Source organism: Macaca fascicularis, chromosome 9 (assembly GCF_037993035.2).
Source record: "Macaca fascicularis isolate 582-1 chromosome 9, T2T-MFA8v1.1".
Classification (NCBI taxonomy): domain Eukaryota; kingdom Metazoa; phylum Chordata; class Mammalia; order Primates; family Cercopithecidae; genus Macaca; species Macaca fascicularis.
In genome coordinates, this window is record NC_088383.1 from 123,704,012 (window position 1) to 123,721,305 (window position 17,294).

Below are 17,294 nucleotides of genomic sequence, written 5' to 3' on the forward strand. Positions count from 1 at the left end.
TCTTTACCACATTAATTTATATAGCAATGAGCAATGCTAATCCAAAACCCTTACTATGGTATGCAATCACAGGCAGGCCCTTGTTCATGTCTTCATTCTCATCTCTGAAGCCTTCTTCCTCATTCGTTATGCAGTCACAGTTGCCATCATTCATCCTACATGGCACAGACCTCAGACACACTCTTCTCTCTGTAGACAGTCTCTGTGGCTCCCAACCCCACCACACACACTCTTATTTATCAGCCAGGCCTCCGCTTCAGTGTCACCTCCTTGGAGAGGTCTTCCCGGATGCCCCAACTAAATTAGATTCTCTTATTATCCTCTATATTTTCTCAATTTATAATTATGCAATTGTCTGACTTCTCAAAAGTCTGTAAGGAGCATCACATGAGGAGGAACCGTATCAATTATATGACCAATTATTTGGACACAATGACGGGCTTCAATAGGTGTCTGATCTGAATCGTTTCTGTTTTCGTTAAAGATGAAATCCCTAGAGTGACTTAAAAAAATAAAACACTATTGAGAAGAGAGACATTAAGGGCAAAATTCAGGTAAATGTAATCAGAGGAAAAAAAAGTGGGGGGAACCAGATTATCTAGTTAGCAAAACAGAGTTTAAGAGGGACCATCTCGGCCCAGTGTGGTGGCTCATGCCTGTAATCCCAGAACTTTGGGAGGCCGAGGCAGGCAGATCACTTGAGGTCAGAAGTTCGAGACCAGCCTGGCCAACATGGCAAAACCCCATCCATACTAAAACACAAAAATCAGCCAGGCGTGGTGGCCCGTGCCTGTAGTCCCAGCTACTCAGGAGGCTGAGGCACCAGTATTGCTTGAACCTGGGAGGTGGAGGTTGCAGTGAGCCAAGATCATGCCACTACATTCCAGCCTGTGCCACAAAGCGAGACTCTGTCATAAAAAAAAAATTAATTAATTAAAAAGAAGAGAGATCTTTTGTACACACCTTTGGTCTCATTTCCTAAGAATCAGTTTAGTAGTTACTATTTTAAATGCACATCGTAACTGTAAAAATGTTTCATATTCTCGGTCACTTGGTGTTCAGGGAGTCAGGAGGTAGTGAGAACATAAGTTCTGCAGTCAAGTTGGGTTCAAGCTCTGGCTCCACTATTTATCATGAAGTTGGGCAAGATACTTTTATAAGTGACAGTTTCCTCACCTCCTTCCTAGAACTGTTGAGGCAATTAAATGAGATTTAAGTGAGATAATACGATATGTAAAGACATAGCACAGTGCCTGTCACAGAGTCAGGACTCAAAAGATCTGAGCTATCTTAATAATTGCTATTCTTTTTTTTTTTTTTTTTTTTTTGAGATGGAGTCTTCCTCTTGTCACCCAGGCTGGAGTGCAGTGGCACAATCTCAGCTCACCTGCAACCTCTGCCTCCCGGGTTCAAGCAATTCTCCTGTCTCAGCCTCCCGAGTAGCTGGGATTACAGGCACCCGCCAACACGACTGGCTAATTTTGGTATTTTTAGTAGAGATGGGGTTTCGCTGTTTTGGCCAGGCTGGTCTCAAACTCCTGACCTCAGGTGATCTGCCCCCCTCAGCCTTCCAAAGTGCTGGGATTACAGGCATGAGCCACCGCACCTGGTCAATAATTATTCTTAACATTACTGTGGAAGTGAAGAAGGGACACTGTTAAACCTTCAAAATCAGAAATTTATAAGAATGCTCTGAGAGTCATGAAGAGACTAGAAAAAAAAATTCTTCTTCATAAAGATGGAAAATCTTTAAAGATGGAAGTTTGTGGGAGGTTGGATCTCAGGTGGTTTCTGCCCAGAATTCCCTGACCTAATCCTTCTTCTTAGAACCTCTCTTGGCTCTCTTGCTATCTGAACACATGGCTTTTTCCATGGCCCTCATATAATGGTAGAAAGTCCTCTGTATCTGCGTGGTTATAACCAGATGCTCCCTATGTCCCGAGATGGAACATCTTGCCCATTCCTATGTCCCAGATGTTCCCTATGTTCCCTATGTCCCATTCACCCTATGTAGCCAAGTATCCACAATCATTGAAGAGCTGTCATCATTGGGTAGAGTGCCCATGTTGATGACTACCAAGCTGAAGCCTACATTGCAGTAAGATGACAAGTATCTACCAGCTGATGTGGTCTGGCTCTGTCCCCACCCAAATCTCATCTTGAATTGCAGCTCCCACAAATCCCCACATGTCACTGGAGGGACCCGGTGGGAGGTAACTGAATCATGAGGGTGGGTCTTTTCCATGCTATTCTCGTGATAGTGAATAAGTCTCAAAAGATCTGATGGTTTATAAAGGGCAGGTCTTCTGAGCGTGGTCTCTTGCCTGCCGCCATGTAAGAGGTGACTTCACTCCTCCTTCGCCTTCTGCCATGATTGTGAGGCCTCCCCAGCCATGTGGAAATGTTAGTCCATTAAACCTCTTTCCTTTATAAATTACCCAGTTTCAGATATGTCCTTATAGCAGTGTGAGAACAGACTAATACACCAGCCACTAGCCTTTGCGTGTACTTACAGATACAACTTCTGTCATGCTTACCAGGACCTTACACATTAGCTAAGATGTACTAGTTTTCTGGGGCTGCTATTACAAAGTACCGTAGACTGGGTGGCTTAAACAATAGAAACTGTCTCACAGTTCTGGAGACTAGAAATTCAAAGTCAAAGAGTCTGCAGAGTCAGTTCCTTCTGAGGGCTGTGAGGGAGAATCTGTTTCATTCCTCTCTGTTACTCTCTGGTAGGCTCATGCCTTTCTTGGTTTGGAGATGGTTCTCCTTGTGTCTTCATGCCATTTTCTACCTATGTGTGTCCATCTCTGCATCCAAATTTCCCTTTTTTTAAGGACACCTCATGTTAGGTTAGAGCCTACCCTCATGACCTCATCGTAACTTGATGGTCTGTTAAGGCGATCCAAGTAAGGTCACAGTCACGGGTACTGGCGATTAGGACTTCAGCATCTTTTGTGAGGACACAATTCAATGCATAACCAGAAGAAAGGAAATTACCTGACAGCAGGGCAAGACGACTTCTCAAGAAAAGAAGGAAACACAATTGGTATAACAACAAATGAAAAGAAAATGTGGCCGGGCGTGATGGCTCACACCTGTAATCACAGCACTTTGGGAGGCTGAGGCAGGTGAATCATGAGGCCAATAGAACGAGACCAGTCTGGCCAACATGGTGAAACACCGTCTCTACTAAAAATACAAAAATTAGCTGGGTGTGGTGGCACATGCCTATAATCCCAGCTACTCGGGAGGCTGAGGCAGAAGAATGGCTTGAACCCAGGAGGCGGAGATTGCAGTGAACCGAGATCGCGACACTGCACTCCAGCCTGGCAACAGACCTAGACTCCATCTCAAAAAAGACTCTGTCTCAAAGGAAAAAAAAAAGAAAGAAAGAAAATGTAAGAGAACAATCAGTAACCGTGAGAGTGGATTTATATGATTATGTTTCCTGGGAAAATGGTATTCCCAAGAAACTCGGGGGATTTCAGAACACTGTGTTCTCAAAACCTCTCAAGAATTCCTTTCAATTTTATTGCCAATCTCAGGCTTAATGACTAGGAATGGAGACTCCTAAGTCCTTTCAATGTGCAATTTTATTTTAATCATATGTATGTAAAATCAGTATGAAGTTTTTTTTCTCTGAGATGGAGTCTGTATCACACAGGCTGGAGTGCAGTGGCATGATCTCAACTCACTGCAATGTCTACCTCCTGGGTTCAAGCGATTCTCCTGCCTCAGCCTCCTGAGTAGCTGGGAGTACAGGCGTGCACCAGCATGCCTGGCTAATTTTTGTATTTTTAGTACAGATGGGGTTTCACCACGTTGGCCAGGCTGGTCCCGAACCCCTGACCTCAGGTGATCCGCCCCCGCTTAGCCTCCCAAAGTGCTGGGATTACAGGCATGAGCCACCGCGCCTGGTCAAGTTTATTAATCTCAAGAAAAATCCCTCTTACTTCTGAAAAGCCTGGTTCCCTCCCTCTGGGGGACTCTCCTGGAACCCTTGGCATGCTATGGTCCACTTGTCTGCCACTGCTGCTGGCCCATGAGCTCCACAAAGGGAAGACTCATTGCCACCTTTCTCATGACTGTATCCCCAGGTCCAAGCATGGTGATTGGCACATAGTAGGAGCTCAGTAAATAATAGTGAAATGAAATGAAATGAAATAAAACAATCCCCCTCACGCTCCTTCTTCTGTGTGTATTATGACATTGCCATCAGGACAAAAAAACCCAGAAACATCTGAGAAAAGTATTAAAGCCTGAGAAAAATCTTAATAGAATTAAGCCTCTTATCCAAGGAGCATTCTGCCTTCCCACCTTTCCTAAAGCTACACTCCAAACTCTTCTGTATCTGGTTAATCAGCAGAAATCTGCCTAACTGGCTGGGTATAGTGGCTCACGCCTGTAATCCCAGCCCTTTGGGAGGCCGAGGCGGGAGGATCACTTGAGGCCAGGCATTTAAGACCATCCTGGCCAACGTGGCAAAACCCTGTCTCTACCAAAAGATACAAAAAATGAGCCAGGTGTGTGGCACACGCCTTTAATTCCACCTACTTGGGAGGCTGAAGCAGGAGAAGCACTTGAACTTGGGAGGTGGAGGTTGCAGTGAGCCGAGACTGCGCCACTGCACTCCAGCCTGGGCAACAGTCAGACTCTGTCTCAAAAAAATAAAAATAAAAAAGAAATCATCTAACCTCAGGTTCCCAACTACAAGTTGACTGTAACTGAGTAAACTGGTATTAAAGATTTCTAGCGAAAAACTGTTCATTTTGTAACAGCATTCCAGGTTTTATTCTCTCTCCAAATATGGAGAGGAAACACATGAAAATTGGTGAGTAAAATCTGGGTGAATACAACTGACAATAGAAAAATACTCATTTGAATTCGTATGGTTTCCTGATGGTTAAAAACCAACCATTCTTTTTTAATTCCTTTAGTTCCTTTACACACATTTAGGTCACATCAATCAAATAAATGTTTTAAAGTGGCATAAAATCAAATCATTTTAATTAGGTATTTCTTTCATTTTATTTCTAATCCTTTTTTTTCCTCATTCTCCAGCTAAGCAAAAACATGAACCTTCTTAGCAAACTGGTTTTCAAACAGGCTTTCAGAGCAGAAATAATTTGTACCAAGTAATATTTTGAAAGAATGATGAGTTTTCATTATTGTTTTCATTCCGACTGAACTAACTACATTAACCTGTTGGCAAATTTATTGAACAACCACATAATTGTTTTCTGACTTCATTTCTAAAGCATGTCTTGTTAAGCTAAACTAATCTTTATCGCCTTTGAAACCATGGATTCTTTTTCAAGAAGTCTTCTATAGCTGACTCTTTCTTATTTCTTTCAGTAGTCTAGGGCAGTGGTCTGTAAACTAATGCCTGCTGCCTGTGTTTGTAAATAAAGTTCTGTTGAAAGCAGCTGTGTCCATTTATTTATGTATTGTCTATGGCTGCTTTTGTGCTACCATCTCAGACTTGGGTAGTTGCGGCAGAGACCATTGGGCTCACAAAGACTCAAATATTTACTATTGTGCCCTTTACAGAAAAAGTATGCTTTAGGCTAATCACGCAAAGCATTCAAATCTTGTATTTCTTAGCTTTTTGAAACATTTTATTCATTGGTTTCATCTGTATACCATTTCCTTCAGTTTGTTAGAAAGTTCCCTAAGGGTTAGACTGTCTTTTTATTTTCTTTTTTAAACCAAGAATAAAGTATTTCAGGTTAACTGAGCATAATAATTTCAATTCACTGAGTCTCAGTAAATGTCCATTCATGCCAATACCACTGCTACTGCGTAGAAGCTATGGTGGATTACATCATTGGCTGAATTTATCACCCCTCCTTATATCCCTGCCCTTTGCCATGTAACTTTGAATGCCCTCTCACTTTGAGACTGGAATTGCTGATGTGACTCATCTGGTTTACAGAATAAAGAAGTGACAGTGTGCCAGTTATGAACTTAGCCATCAAGAGGTCACGCATATTTCTACATTCTCTCTTGTGTCAGCATGATGAAGAAGAAAGAAGGAAAGAAAAAAAGAAAGAGAGAGAGAGAGAAAGAAAGAAAGAAAGAAAGAAAGAAAGAAAGAAAGAAAGAAAGAAAGAAAGAGAAAGAAAGAGACAGAGAGACAGAGAAAGAGAGACAGAGAAAGAGAGAAAGAAAGCAGCAGCATAACACTAACCACATGGCTCATGAAACCTAAAATCTTACTATCTGGCTCTTTACAGAAAAAGTGTGCCGCCCGCTCTTCTGAGGGCTTGGCAGACTCCTGTTGTTTACTGTTAATTTTCTGCCCACCAAACAGGCCAAATTAGAAATATCTTAAACCTTGCCGGGAGTGGTGGCTCACATCTGTAATGCCAGCACTTTGGGAAGCCTAGGTGAGTGGATCACCTGAGGTCAGGAGTTCGAGACCAGCCTGACCAACATGGAGAAACCTTGCCTCTACTAAAAATACAAAGTTAGCCAGGCGTGGTGGCACGTGACTGTGGTCCCAGCTACTCAGGAGGCTGAGGCAGGAGAATTGCTTGAACCCTGGAGGTGGAGGTTGCAGTGAGCCGAGATCGTGCCGTTGCACTCCAGCCTGGGCAACAAGAACAAAACTCCATCTCAAAAAAAAAAAAAACAAAAAAAAACTTAAACCTTTTAATAAATTGCGTGTTGATTCAACCGTGAAATATAAAAACGCAAAATGTCTCATTGGGAAAAGCCACATTCTGGAACAGAAATGTCCCAGTTTTGGTCATCCTAAGAAGTCAGGTCTGAAAAACTCTATACTACTTGGCCCTCTCATTTCTTTGTCTCCCATTCATGCGAGAAGCCGCTATCTGCCTTTTAAAACTAGGAATATGCATTACTTTGATGAAAAGAAAATAGATAAATAAAACAGTGAATAGTTGTGATCCCCTAAGTTTGGGCAGCGGTCAAAGGGAGCTTTTGCCTCTCATGTAGTGTTTGAAATTTTTACAATGAAAGCCTATTCTTGTATGATTTGTATAATTAAAAATAAGCAAAACACTCAGACATAAAACTAAAATAAAATTACCAAACTGGAATCAAGGCCTCGGATTCATAGCACTATTCAACGATATAAATAATTTGCAAGAATCTGAATCTCCCAGATGGAACTCTAATTGCCAATTATATAACCCATTCATTATTACGTGGGAGGCACTGTGCCATGAGTCTTATAGATATTCTCACTTCATCCTCACAGTCGTATAAAGCAGACAGTATTGTTATCTCTATTTTACAGATGTGGAAACTGAGGCTTAGAGAAGTTGAGAAATTTGGCCAAGGTTATCCAAGCTAGTAGGTATCCAAGCTGCCATCTGACCAAATCTCTGTGCTTCTAGAGCTCAAGCACTTCACCAGTGTATCATTCTCAAAAGGAGCATGCTTTCCTTCTACAAGTCCATAATTATGCATTTATATTTGTTAAAATCACTTCAAAATTTACCAAAGAACAATCACGTTAACAAGGGGAAAATAAATCCCAAATCCTCTGTGGCTCTGGCAGTGAGGAAGTGGCAGAAATGGTTTCTGAGGACAAGAGGCACCCTTCCTTCATACTGCAGCCACGGTGAGAAGTGACCCATGCTCAGATCTGCCCCTTGTAGCCAGCAAGGTCACCTATATCCCGAAGGATCCCCCGGGCCTTCCCTAGCCAGCGTTCTAACATCTTTAGATGATGACATCCTCTCACATCATTTATCCTAACACTTGCATTCTCCATTCTACTCAGGTCATTACATAATGTCTCATGTTGGTTAGTTGCCCATATATGCCAGCGGACCTTCCAGGATTATCATTCTAAATGACAGAGATTTATTCTGAACGGTACCTAACATGGTGCCTGCCACCTGTTGAAAAGTGATTGTACATTCCTATACACCAATAATAGACAGAGGGCCAAATCATGAGTGAACTCCCATTCACAATTGCTTCAAAGAGAATAAAATACCTTGGAATCCAACTTACAAGGGATGTGAAGGACCTCTTCAAGGAGAACTGCAAACCACTGCTCAGCGAAATAAAAGAGGACATAAATGGAAGAACATTCCATGCTCATGGATAGGAAGAATCAATATCGTGAAAATGGCCATACTGCCCAAGGTAATTTATAGATTCAATGCCATCCCCATTAAGCTACCGATGACTTTCTTCACAGAATTGGAAAAAACTACTTTAAAGTTCATATGGAACCAAAAAAGAGCCCGCATTGCCAAGACAATCCTAAGCCAAAAGAACAAAGCTGGAGGCATCACGCTACCTGACTTCAAACTATACTACAAGGCTACAGTAACCAAAACACCATAGTACTGGTACCAAAACAGAGATGTAGACCAATGGAACAGAACACAGCCCTCAGAAATAATACCACACATCTCCAACCATCTGATCTTTGACAAACCTGACAAAAACAAGAAATGGGGAAAGGATTCCCTATTTAATCAATGGTGCTGGGAAAACTGGCTAGCCATAAGTAGAAAGCTGAAACTGGATCCCTTCCTTACAGCTTATACAAAAATTAATTCAAGATGGATTAAAGATTTAAATGTTAGACCTAAAACCAGAAAAATCCTAAAAGAAAACCTAGGCAATATCATTCAGGACATAGGCATGGGCAAGGACTTCACGTCTAAAACACCAAAACAATGGCAACAAAAGCCAAAATTGACAAATGGGATCTAATTAAACTAAAAAGTTTCTGTACAGCAAAAGAAACTACTATCAGAGTGAACAGGCAACCTACAGAATGGGAGAAAATTTTTGCAATCTACTCATCTGACAAAGGGCTAATATCCAGAATCTACAAAGAACTTAAACAAATTTACAAGAAAAAATCAAACAATCCCATCAAAAAGTGGGCAAAGGATATGAACAGACACTTCTCAAAAGAAGACATTTATGCAGCCAACAGACACATGAAAAAATGCTCATCATCACTGGCCATCAGAGAAATGCAAATCAAAACCACAATGAGATACCATCTCACACCAGTTAGAATGGCGATCATTAAAAAGTCAGGAAGTGACTGGAGTGCTGGAGAGGATGTGAAGAAATAGGAACACTTTTACATTGTTGGTGGGACTGTAAACTAGCTCAACCATTGTGGAAGACAGTGTGGCGATTCCTCAAGGATCTAGAACTAGAAATACCATTTGACCCAGCCATCCCATTACTGGGTATATACCCAAAGGATTATAAATCATGCTGCTATAAAGACATATGCACACGTATGTTTATTGTGGCTATTCACAATAGCAAAGACTTGGAACCAACCCAAATGCCTATCAATGATAGACTGGATTAAGAAAATTGGCACATATACACCATGGAATACTATGCAGCCATAAAAAAGGATGCGTTCATGTCCTCTGTAGGGACATGGATGAAGCTGGAAACCATCATTCTCAGCAAATTATCTCAAGGACAGAAAACCAAGCACTGCATGTTCTCACTCATAGATGAGAATTGAACAACGAGAACACTTGGACACAGGAAGGGGAACATCACACACCGGCGCCTGTTGTGGGGTGGGGGGAGTGGGGAGGGATAGCATTAGGAGACATACCAGATGTAAATAACGAGTTAATGGGTGCAGCACACCATCATGGCACCTGCATACATATGTAACAAACCTGCACGTTGTGCACATGTACCCTAGAACTTAAAGTATAATAATAAAAATTTTTAAAAAAATTTAAAAAGAAAAGTGCTTGTAAATTAATTACAGCAGAATGTTAATTAACAGCTCTAATGCCAAGTACAGGGGTGGCTCCATGACTCATCAGCAGACCCTCCCTGACGAAGCTACCAATTAGAGACAGACTATTACAGTGAGAGTCACTCTAAATGTAAAAAAATAAAGATGTGGGTGGGGCCAAGAGCCATAATCAGTGAAGCAGCTGATTAATCCATGAATCTGCAGGTATATTTAGCTATTCATACAACCAGCATTACCTTATATATGGAAAATGGGGCTATCGAACCATTTAAACCATTTAATATATTTTTTAATTTTAATTTTTATCTTGACAGAGAGAGTTTTGCTCTTGTTGCCCGCAGGCTGGAGTACAGTGGCATGATCTTGGCTCACTGCAACCTCCGCCTCCAGAGTTCAAGTGATTTTCCTGCCTCGGTCTCCCAAGTAGCTGGGATTACAGGCGTGTGCCACCATGCCTGGCTAGTTTTGTATTTTTAGTAGAAATGAGGTTTCACCATGTTGGCGAGGCTGGTCTCGAACTCCTGACCTCAACCGATGTGCCTGCCTCAGGCTCCCGAAATTCTGGGATTATAGGTGTGAGCCATCGTGCCTGGCCTAAATCATTTAAAAATAGTCACCAGGGATATGCTTCTCACAAAATAATACCACCCCATTAACATGCTGGCATTTTCCCAAGAGCACTGTGTAAATATACTACATCCCCTTCTAACTCTCTACACCACTTCAATTCACATGTCAGCAGGACATATGTTTCCCAGGTGAAATATTATAAAGAAAAGTAATACTAGGCTTGGGGAATTTCTGTTTCAGGAAGATGTTCAAGGTACCCTGGTGTGGTCACAAGCCTAGGGAGCCTATGACGCAGACAGAAGTTCTCAAGACTCATTCTATTGCTGACAGTTTCATGGAAATCCAGGGCCCAATTCTCCCAGCATGCTGCCTGTTCCCACTCCTTGGGCACGTTCCTGGCCATGTCATGCTCTGACTGACCCACTGGTCAGCAACTGTGGCAGGGCTCATTTGCAGTGGCAGCTGTGACTGCCTCTGGAAGCAGGAAAACCTGTCTGGCATTTCCATTCTCTCATATGAAACCTCAAAGCAATGCTAATCAGCACGATGCATTTTCCCTCTTTTTGGAAATGAATAGTGGTAAGTCTTGTGAAATCCCAATACTCTGAATTGCTATCCTGGCTACCACCCCAACATTTAAAGTATGTTAACGATGGAGACATACATGTCAGCAGTCAGATTTTAACATAAAATTAACAGCTGGATATCTCAAAGGCCTAAATTACTATTAATTGTATGCAAACACTAGCTCTAAGGATATCCTTTACAGCAGGAGGTTGTAAGTCACTGTATCAAAGTCTTAAATCAACAGCCATCTAGCTAGCTAATGCTTTCAAGGTGTGCCAGGAGAGAAAGGACAGGATGATCTTCTCTTACTAAAGAGAGATGGATGAACAGCTGCAAGCTTTGCTGTTGTTTTAAAGCATCAGGGAACCAACTACCGAGAATAAGAAATAAAATGTAAGCAGGGTCAGACTTGTTTATTACATATCCTTTCAAAATATCCTTTTGTTTAAAAAAAAAAAAAGTTAATTAAAAGTATTGCCCGTGTTCCCTACAGAGAGTACATTTAAAACAATGCAGAGTAGCAAAACCCCTTATGTTCCAAACATAAGGTGTGCCTGTTTTTAAGTCTCAGAATAATTTGCGAACTTCCAATTTAATTATGACTGAACTTCAAGTCAACTGTTGAGTGTTCTAGAGATACGGTTTCTGTAGATTCCAGCTGGTAGCAAGTGGAAAGACTCCAAATACCTTAAAAATATGCCACGGAGTAGAAGGGAGGAGAGTAGTTAAAAAACAAGGAAGAGAAAGAAAGTTGTTCTTTCTGGTTTGACCACTAAAAATATAATTAGATGTATCACTTACTCTGTTTACTTACAGTCTCTCTGCATGTAAGATTTCTTCCAAAACCTGCCCTATCTTTCTGGAAATCCAAACTAAAATCCACTCTTTGTACAGTACAAGAAAAACAGAGGACTTTAAATTCATTTAAATAAAAGACATCTAGACATCTTGAGATATTCTAATTTTATCACTAGGACCCCATTCAGTTGGAAAAGACATAGCATCATAGTTTTCCTCTCTAAATATATCAGGAATACATGAATGCATTTTAATTAATATGCATAGTATCCTTATTAAAATTCAGATGCTATATTTGAGGAAAGTCCAGAGTGTCAAAGAATCTTGTGTAAACCTGAGGTGACGTTATCCTTTAGAAAGAACAGGGGAGGGAAGCGTTGGAGCAGAGTTCTTGGCTGACCACCCACGTGGGGCCATTGTCAACTTCAAATTTTACTATTCTAATGTTTGTCAACTTTCGTCTTTCCAGTAAACATCTAAGGCAGGTCAGTGAGGAATAGGAAACCACATTACTGGGCTTTTAAATCAGCATGGTCTTTCAAAATCATACTCATTTACAGGAGAAAACTGTGTGGCATAAAAAGCCACCATGAATTATTCATCAGTTACAGCATGTGCCAACCTTGGATTCCTTTGTACCTCTTAACAAGTGTGTACATGTGAAGTGTAGCAGACCCGGCTCCCCAGTCCTACCAGTCCTGGGTACAAAGGCAAACCTAAGCTCACCGGAGGTCCTGCGAAACAGAGAAGAGTGGCGAGATCGGAAGTGAAGGAGGGAGGCGGCCCAGCTGATCTGCCTTATCTGGAGTTACCCACGAGTCTACTCTCCAGGAACCAAAATAAGTTACACTCTCTTATCTTAAGGGGTCCAGTATCAAAGGAATCACCAACCGATCGCCACAGTCCCTAGGTTTCAATGGAGCAGCCTGCGAGACTGTGTGGGGCCACCCTCTGCAGCTCTGTTGGACGTGTTGGCTGTCCGTCCCTGGGGATGCTGAGCAGGACCAGCCAGGGAACTCCTGAAGCCAGCCTCACCAGGGAACAAACTCTCCCATCAAACACAACTGTAAGGAAAGCATCCTAGAGATGGCATCCAAACTCAAACAAAATGCCCAGAAATAGGATCACAGGTGTTTGCCCACAGTCACTGAAGATGCCTTTTTATGTGCTCAAAGGACCAACCTACTGTTGGTTGAGTTGAGCTGGGCTCCTGCTACAAAACAGACACGTCGATTTTAACATCCTATTCCATTAAGAATATCTGTAAATACACTGACAAATAAGATGTGCATTTTATACAGATATACACTATCACAGAAATAGATTGACATTTATGATAATAAGTGTAAAACAATTTTATCAAATGGAAAAGCCCTGCATCTTTTCTCATCTTTAAAGACACGGTCGACCCCAGACGGAATATATGCTGAGTTTACGAAACGGACGGTCTAACCTTTGTAGTCTCCGATGGTGTGATGAGGGTCCATGAGCTCAGTCATTTCCAAGGTCATTAACGTGCACAAAGCTCCAGGGTTTCAGCTTTTCTTCACTAGGCATCTGGCACACAGAAAGGCTGCAACACTCCTCAAAGGAGAGGCTGGGGCCCTGGCTCTCCTCCCAGGAGTCTGTAGGCTGAACTGGACCCGAGGGAGGGGTGTGCCACCGGTGGGTGTGCCACAGCCAGCGCAGGAAGAATGGGGAGTTTCCTGAGTGAGTCTAGCTCCTTCCTCGTGTACAGAGTCTACATCCCCTTCTTCTCTCGACCCTGCCCCTACCACTTCTAAAGAGACCCCTTGCAAAAGCACATCAGCTCACTGACGCCACACCCGCTGAAAACACTCGTTTCTGGGAAGCCACTATTAGAACATGCCAAGAATGTTCCTAGGATTTTCCTGCACTCTGCACAATCCAGAATCCAGACTTTGGTCGCTATTATTTCACAATCATTGAAATGCATGAAACAAAGAAAGAAAAGGATCGATTTTTCCCAAGCCTTCTGCCTCCTCTTTTTCCTTAATGAATTACTACCTCAACCAGATGGGCTTTTAATTAGTTTCTTCAATACTAGAATTTTTAAAAAATACTATTACTTGGAGAGGCTTCTTTTACGAACAGCCTGATTATTCATTATGGTTTTGGAAACAGTTCCCTGACAAACTCCTGGTATGAGACGAGCCGTGGACTTTGAGCCTTTTTCTATTAGGTATACACACTGTCTGAAAACAATGACCTCATCCGGAAAGACTCAGGAAAGAGGCATATTTTTCCTTTCGTCAGTAATGCCCTGATGTTGGGCTGGATTATCCACCACCCACAATCCAACTTTTCTCCCAGTTATTTGTGAACACCAGGAATTTTGCATATCGTAAAAGTCACAAAGACAGTTTAAATGGAAAAAGACCCTTAGGACAAATATCCTTGGCATCAGATACACATATTGGCTAAGAAATAGGAGGAAACTGGCATAATTGCTTTCAGTGTGAGGGTAAAACATTTAATTCCTCCAATAAAGATGTAACCAAGAACACCCATTGTGAGATATTAATTTAATGTAAGGCCTATAATCAATCCACTGAAAAAGAAGACTATTTGAAACACACTGGCCAAATACAAAGTTTGATTAATTGAAGAGTCCCGGCTTACTGTCTTCCCCAGCTAAGTGGCTTTTTTGTTTTGTTTTGAAATGACTCGAGTAGACAGCCATCCTCATGTGTCACCCTATGTGCCCTTTCCCTGGTCCAGGCTACTGCCTGGAACTTGGTGCCTCTGATAACGTCCTCCTGACTTGGCTGTAGCACCAGGCGCCAGACAACGAATCACAACTGGATTGCTCGTTGATAAAATGCTTGCCATTTGCAGAACTGTCATGTGTCAGCTGCTGCCAAAGGCCAGTCGTATCAACTGAAATCTTCTGATTGTGCCTAATGCCTTGCATTCTCATGATAGTGATTCCATATTTTAGCCTAACGTGTTTTTTGTTAGTGTCTTGGGATTTTTACCATAAGGATGGAAGTCTTTTATCCTTGCATTTTTTTTTATTCTTGTTAGCCTTCATTTAAAATGTAATGGAGGCTAGTTTTTCCTACTCCTTTAAATCTCGACGTATTATTCCTACTTGATATTAAATGAGAGAAGAAACCAAGGGCAGAGCAACAGCTATTTTCAGGGGCTAAAATAGGGTTCTAGTTTAAAAATAACCTGCATTGCATTGGTTCCTTGCCTTTTACAAGGCAGGACAGGGGCAAAGTGGAGGAGTAGGCAATCCAATATTGAAACTTTGATTTTTTTGAACGTTAAGCAATAAAGTGATTATTTCCTAATCATAGTCCTCCAAATTTGACTTGTGTTAGTTGAACCACAGATAATTTGGTTGATGATTTATTATAGTCAAGAAACTGGCCAGGTGTGGTGACTCATGCCTGTAATCCCAGCACTTTGGGAGGCTGAGATGGGAGGACAGCTTGAGCTCTGGAATTTCAGACCAGCCTGGGAAGTATTGCAGGACCTTGTCTTTACTAAAAATTAAAAAAAAATTAGGCAAGCATGGTGGCCTACACCTATAGTCCTATAGACTCCTATATACTCAGGAGGCTGAGGCAGGAGGATTGCTTGAGCCCAGAAGATTGGAGCTGCAGTGAGCCATGACCACGCCACTGCACTCGATCCTGGATGATGGAGTGAGACGCTGTCTCAAAAAAAAAAAACCAAAAACAAAAGAGGTAAAGCCAACTGCTTAGAAACTTGTTTAAAATGCACAATTTTCTTTATCTATTCCTTCCTCTTTTCCTTTCTTCCTTCCTTCTCTCTTTCTTGCTTGCTTGCTTTCATAGGTTCTCACTCTGTCACCTAGGTTGGATTGCATTGGCACAATCACAGCTCACTGCAGCTTTGACCTCCTGGGTTCAACTGATTCTCCTGCTTCAGCCTCCCGAGTAGCTGGGACTACAGGCACGTGCCACCACGCCCGGCTAATTTTTTTTTTTTTTTTTTTTTTAAATAGAGACAGGGTCTCCCTATATTGCCCAGGCTGGTTTCAAACTCCTGGACTCATATAATCCTCTCACCTCTGCCTCCCAAAGTGCTGCGATTTACAGGCATGAGCCACAGTGCCCGGCCTCACACAACCATTTTCTAATTAAATAGCAATGGAGCTTATACCATGTCATTTTGAAATCAGAGACATGGTTGTGTATTCCTTACCTTATCTGATTCAGTCATCTTAGAAACACAGAGCAGAAATCTTTCCCAACCACACTTCTAGAAGCCTTCACAGGAAAGTGACTGTCACTTAGCAAAACAAATACAAACGCTTAAAACTGTATCTTCACCTGTATTTGAGAAATGCTTAATTAAATATTGTTAAACAGTTTTCTTAACCATGAACTTACTAGGTATTAATATGCAGGTGTGCCTGTAACTAAGAGATAAATAAGATAAGAAGCATTTCCTGAATTTATTCAACCAGAGAACCCTCAACCCAGTACAACTCTGAACTTCCCATGAAACAGAGCTTGGAAAACATTTCTCTGAGGAAGGAGAGGGCTAGAAAGGGTTTTAGAGATAATTTCCACCACAGTTTCAAAGATAAGAAGTCTTAAAGCCAGAATAATTTAGGGACTTGCCCAAGGCCCAGCATAGGATGTATAAGGAGGACAATTCTCTTCTGTCTTGCGACATTTTGAATGGCTACAATAGGCCAGCATGCTTGGCTCTGTTTGCAATTAAGGTATGACTGATAGTGATGCTATCATACCCTGGTAACACAGATGCTGCTGTGTTCTTAGGCAAACAGCATACCTTACAACAGATTATGTTAAAAGACCTGGCCTAGGCCTGCTTTGCAATTACAGAATAGGAGACAAACCTTACCACAGTGTAATTTATGACAGGGCTGAGAGTGAAAAATAGCAGGTATCAGTAACAAAACATTCACAGGGCCTTGACCTCATCTTTTAAACTAAGCAGAAGAGACAGAAACTTGAAGCAAATTGAATTCCACATGAAAAATGATTCCACTGGGAAAGATAAAAACTAAATTTCTTAAAAGGTCAGATTCAATAAGGAAGAAGAAACTTCTAGACTTTATCTAGAAAGGCACAGGAAAAAAGTAATGATTTGGCATTTTCCCTGAGCTTGTCCTCCAATTACATTCAATTATAAGCCCAAATCATTGGTCCCAACCCCAGCTCAGCTATACGACTTTGTTGGAGATCAGTTTCCAGAACTATTAGGTTCTGCACACCTACTAAAAGGAGTGTGCAGTTCACCACACATTTAAACAGAAAGCTTAACCTAGAAATGGTCTTTATAGCACACAACTACGTCCTCCGTGCTACTATTCCAATTTCTGCTGGAAATTGGTGGATCCCGTGAAATTATTTTTGTGACTGAAAATGAAAATTCCTGAGCTTTTCTGTTATCAACCCCTATTACATATAGTCACTAAGTGCATTCCACTTCTCATTATTCTTTTTATATGAAAAAACTCATGTAATCAAGAAACTTCTAGACTTTATCTAGAAAGGCACAGGAAAAAAGTAATGATTTGTCATTTTCCCTGAACTTGTACTCCAATGATATTCAACTATAAGCCCAAATCATTGGTCCTATAAAC

At 41.5% G+C, this 17,294-nt stretch overlaps 1 protein-coding gene across 15 annotated transcripts in view; it reads right to left on the reverse strand.

Moving 5' to 3' along the window:
* The window catches only part of ABLIM1 (actin binding LIM protein 1), a 389,359-nt gene that overhangs the window by 237,833 nt on the left and 134,232 nt on the right, over positions 1-17,294 (reverse strand). For 11 of the 15 annotated variants that reach the window (XM_045362237.2, XM_074002823.1, XM_074002822.1 and 8 more), the window contains exon 1: positions 13,134-13,462. The exons of the other annotated variants lie outside the window; for them this stretch is intronic. In XM_045362237.2, coding sequence (XP_045218172.1) covers positions 13,134-13,191 — 58 coding nt within the window. In that variant the 5' untranslated portion in view covers positions 13,192-13,462. Of the gene's footprint in view, positions 1-13,133; positions 13,463-17,294 lie in introns of those variants that run through there. 15 annotated transcript variants of the gene reach the window in all.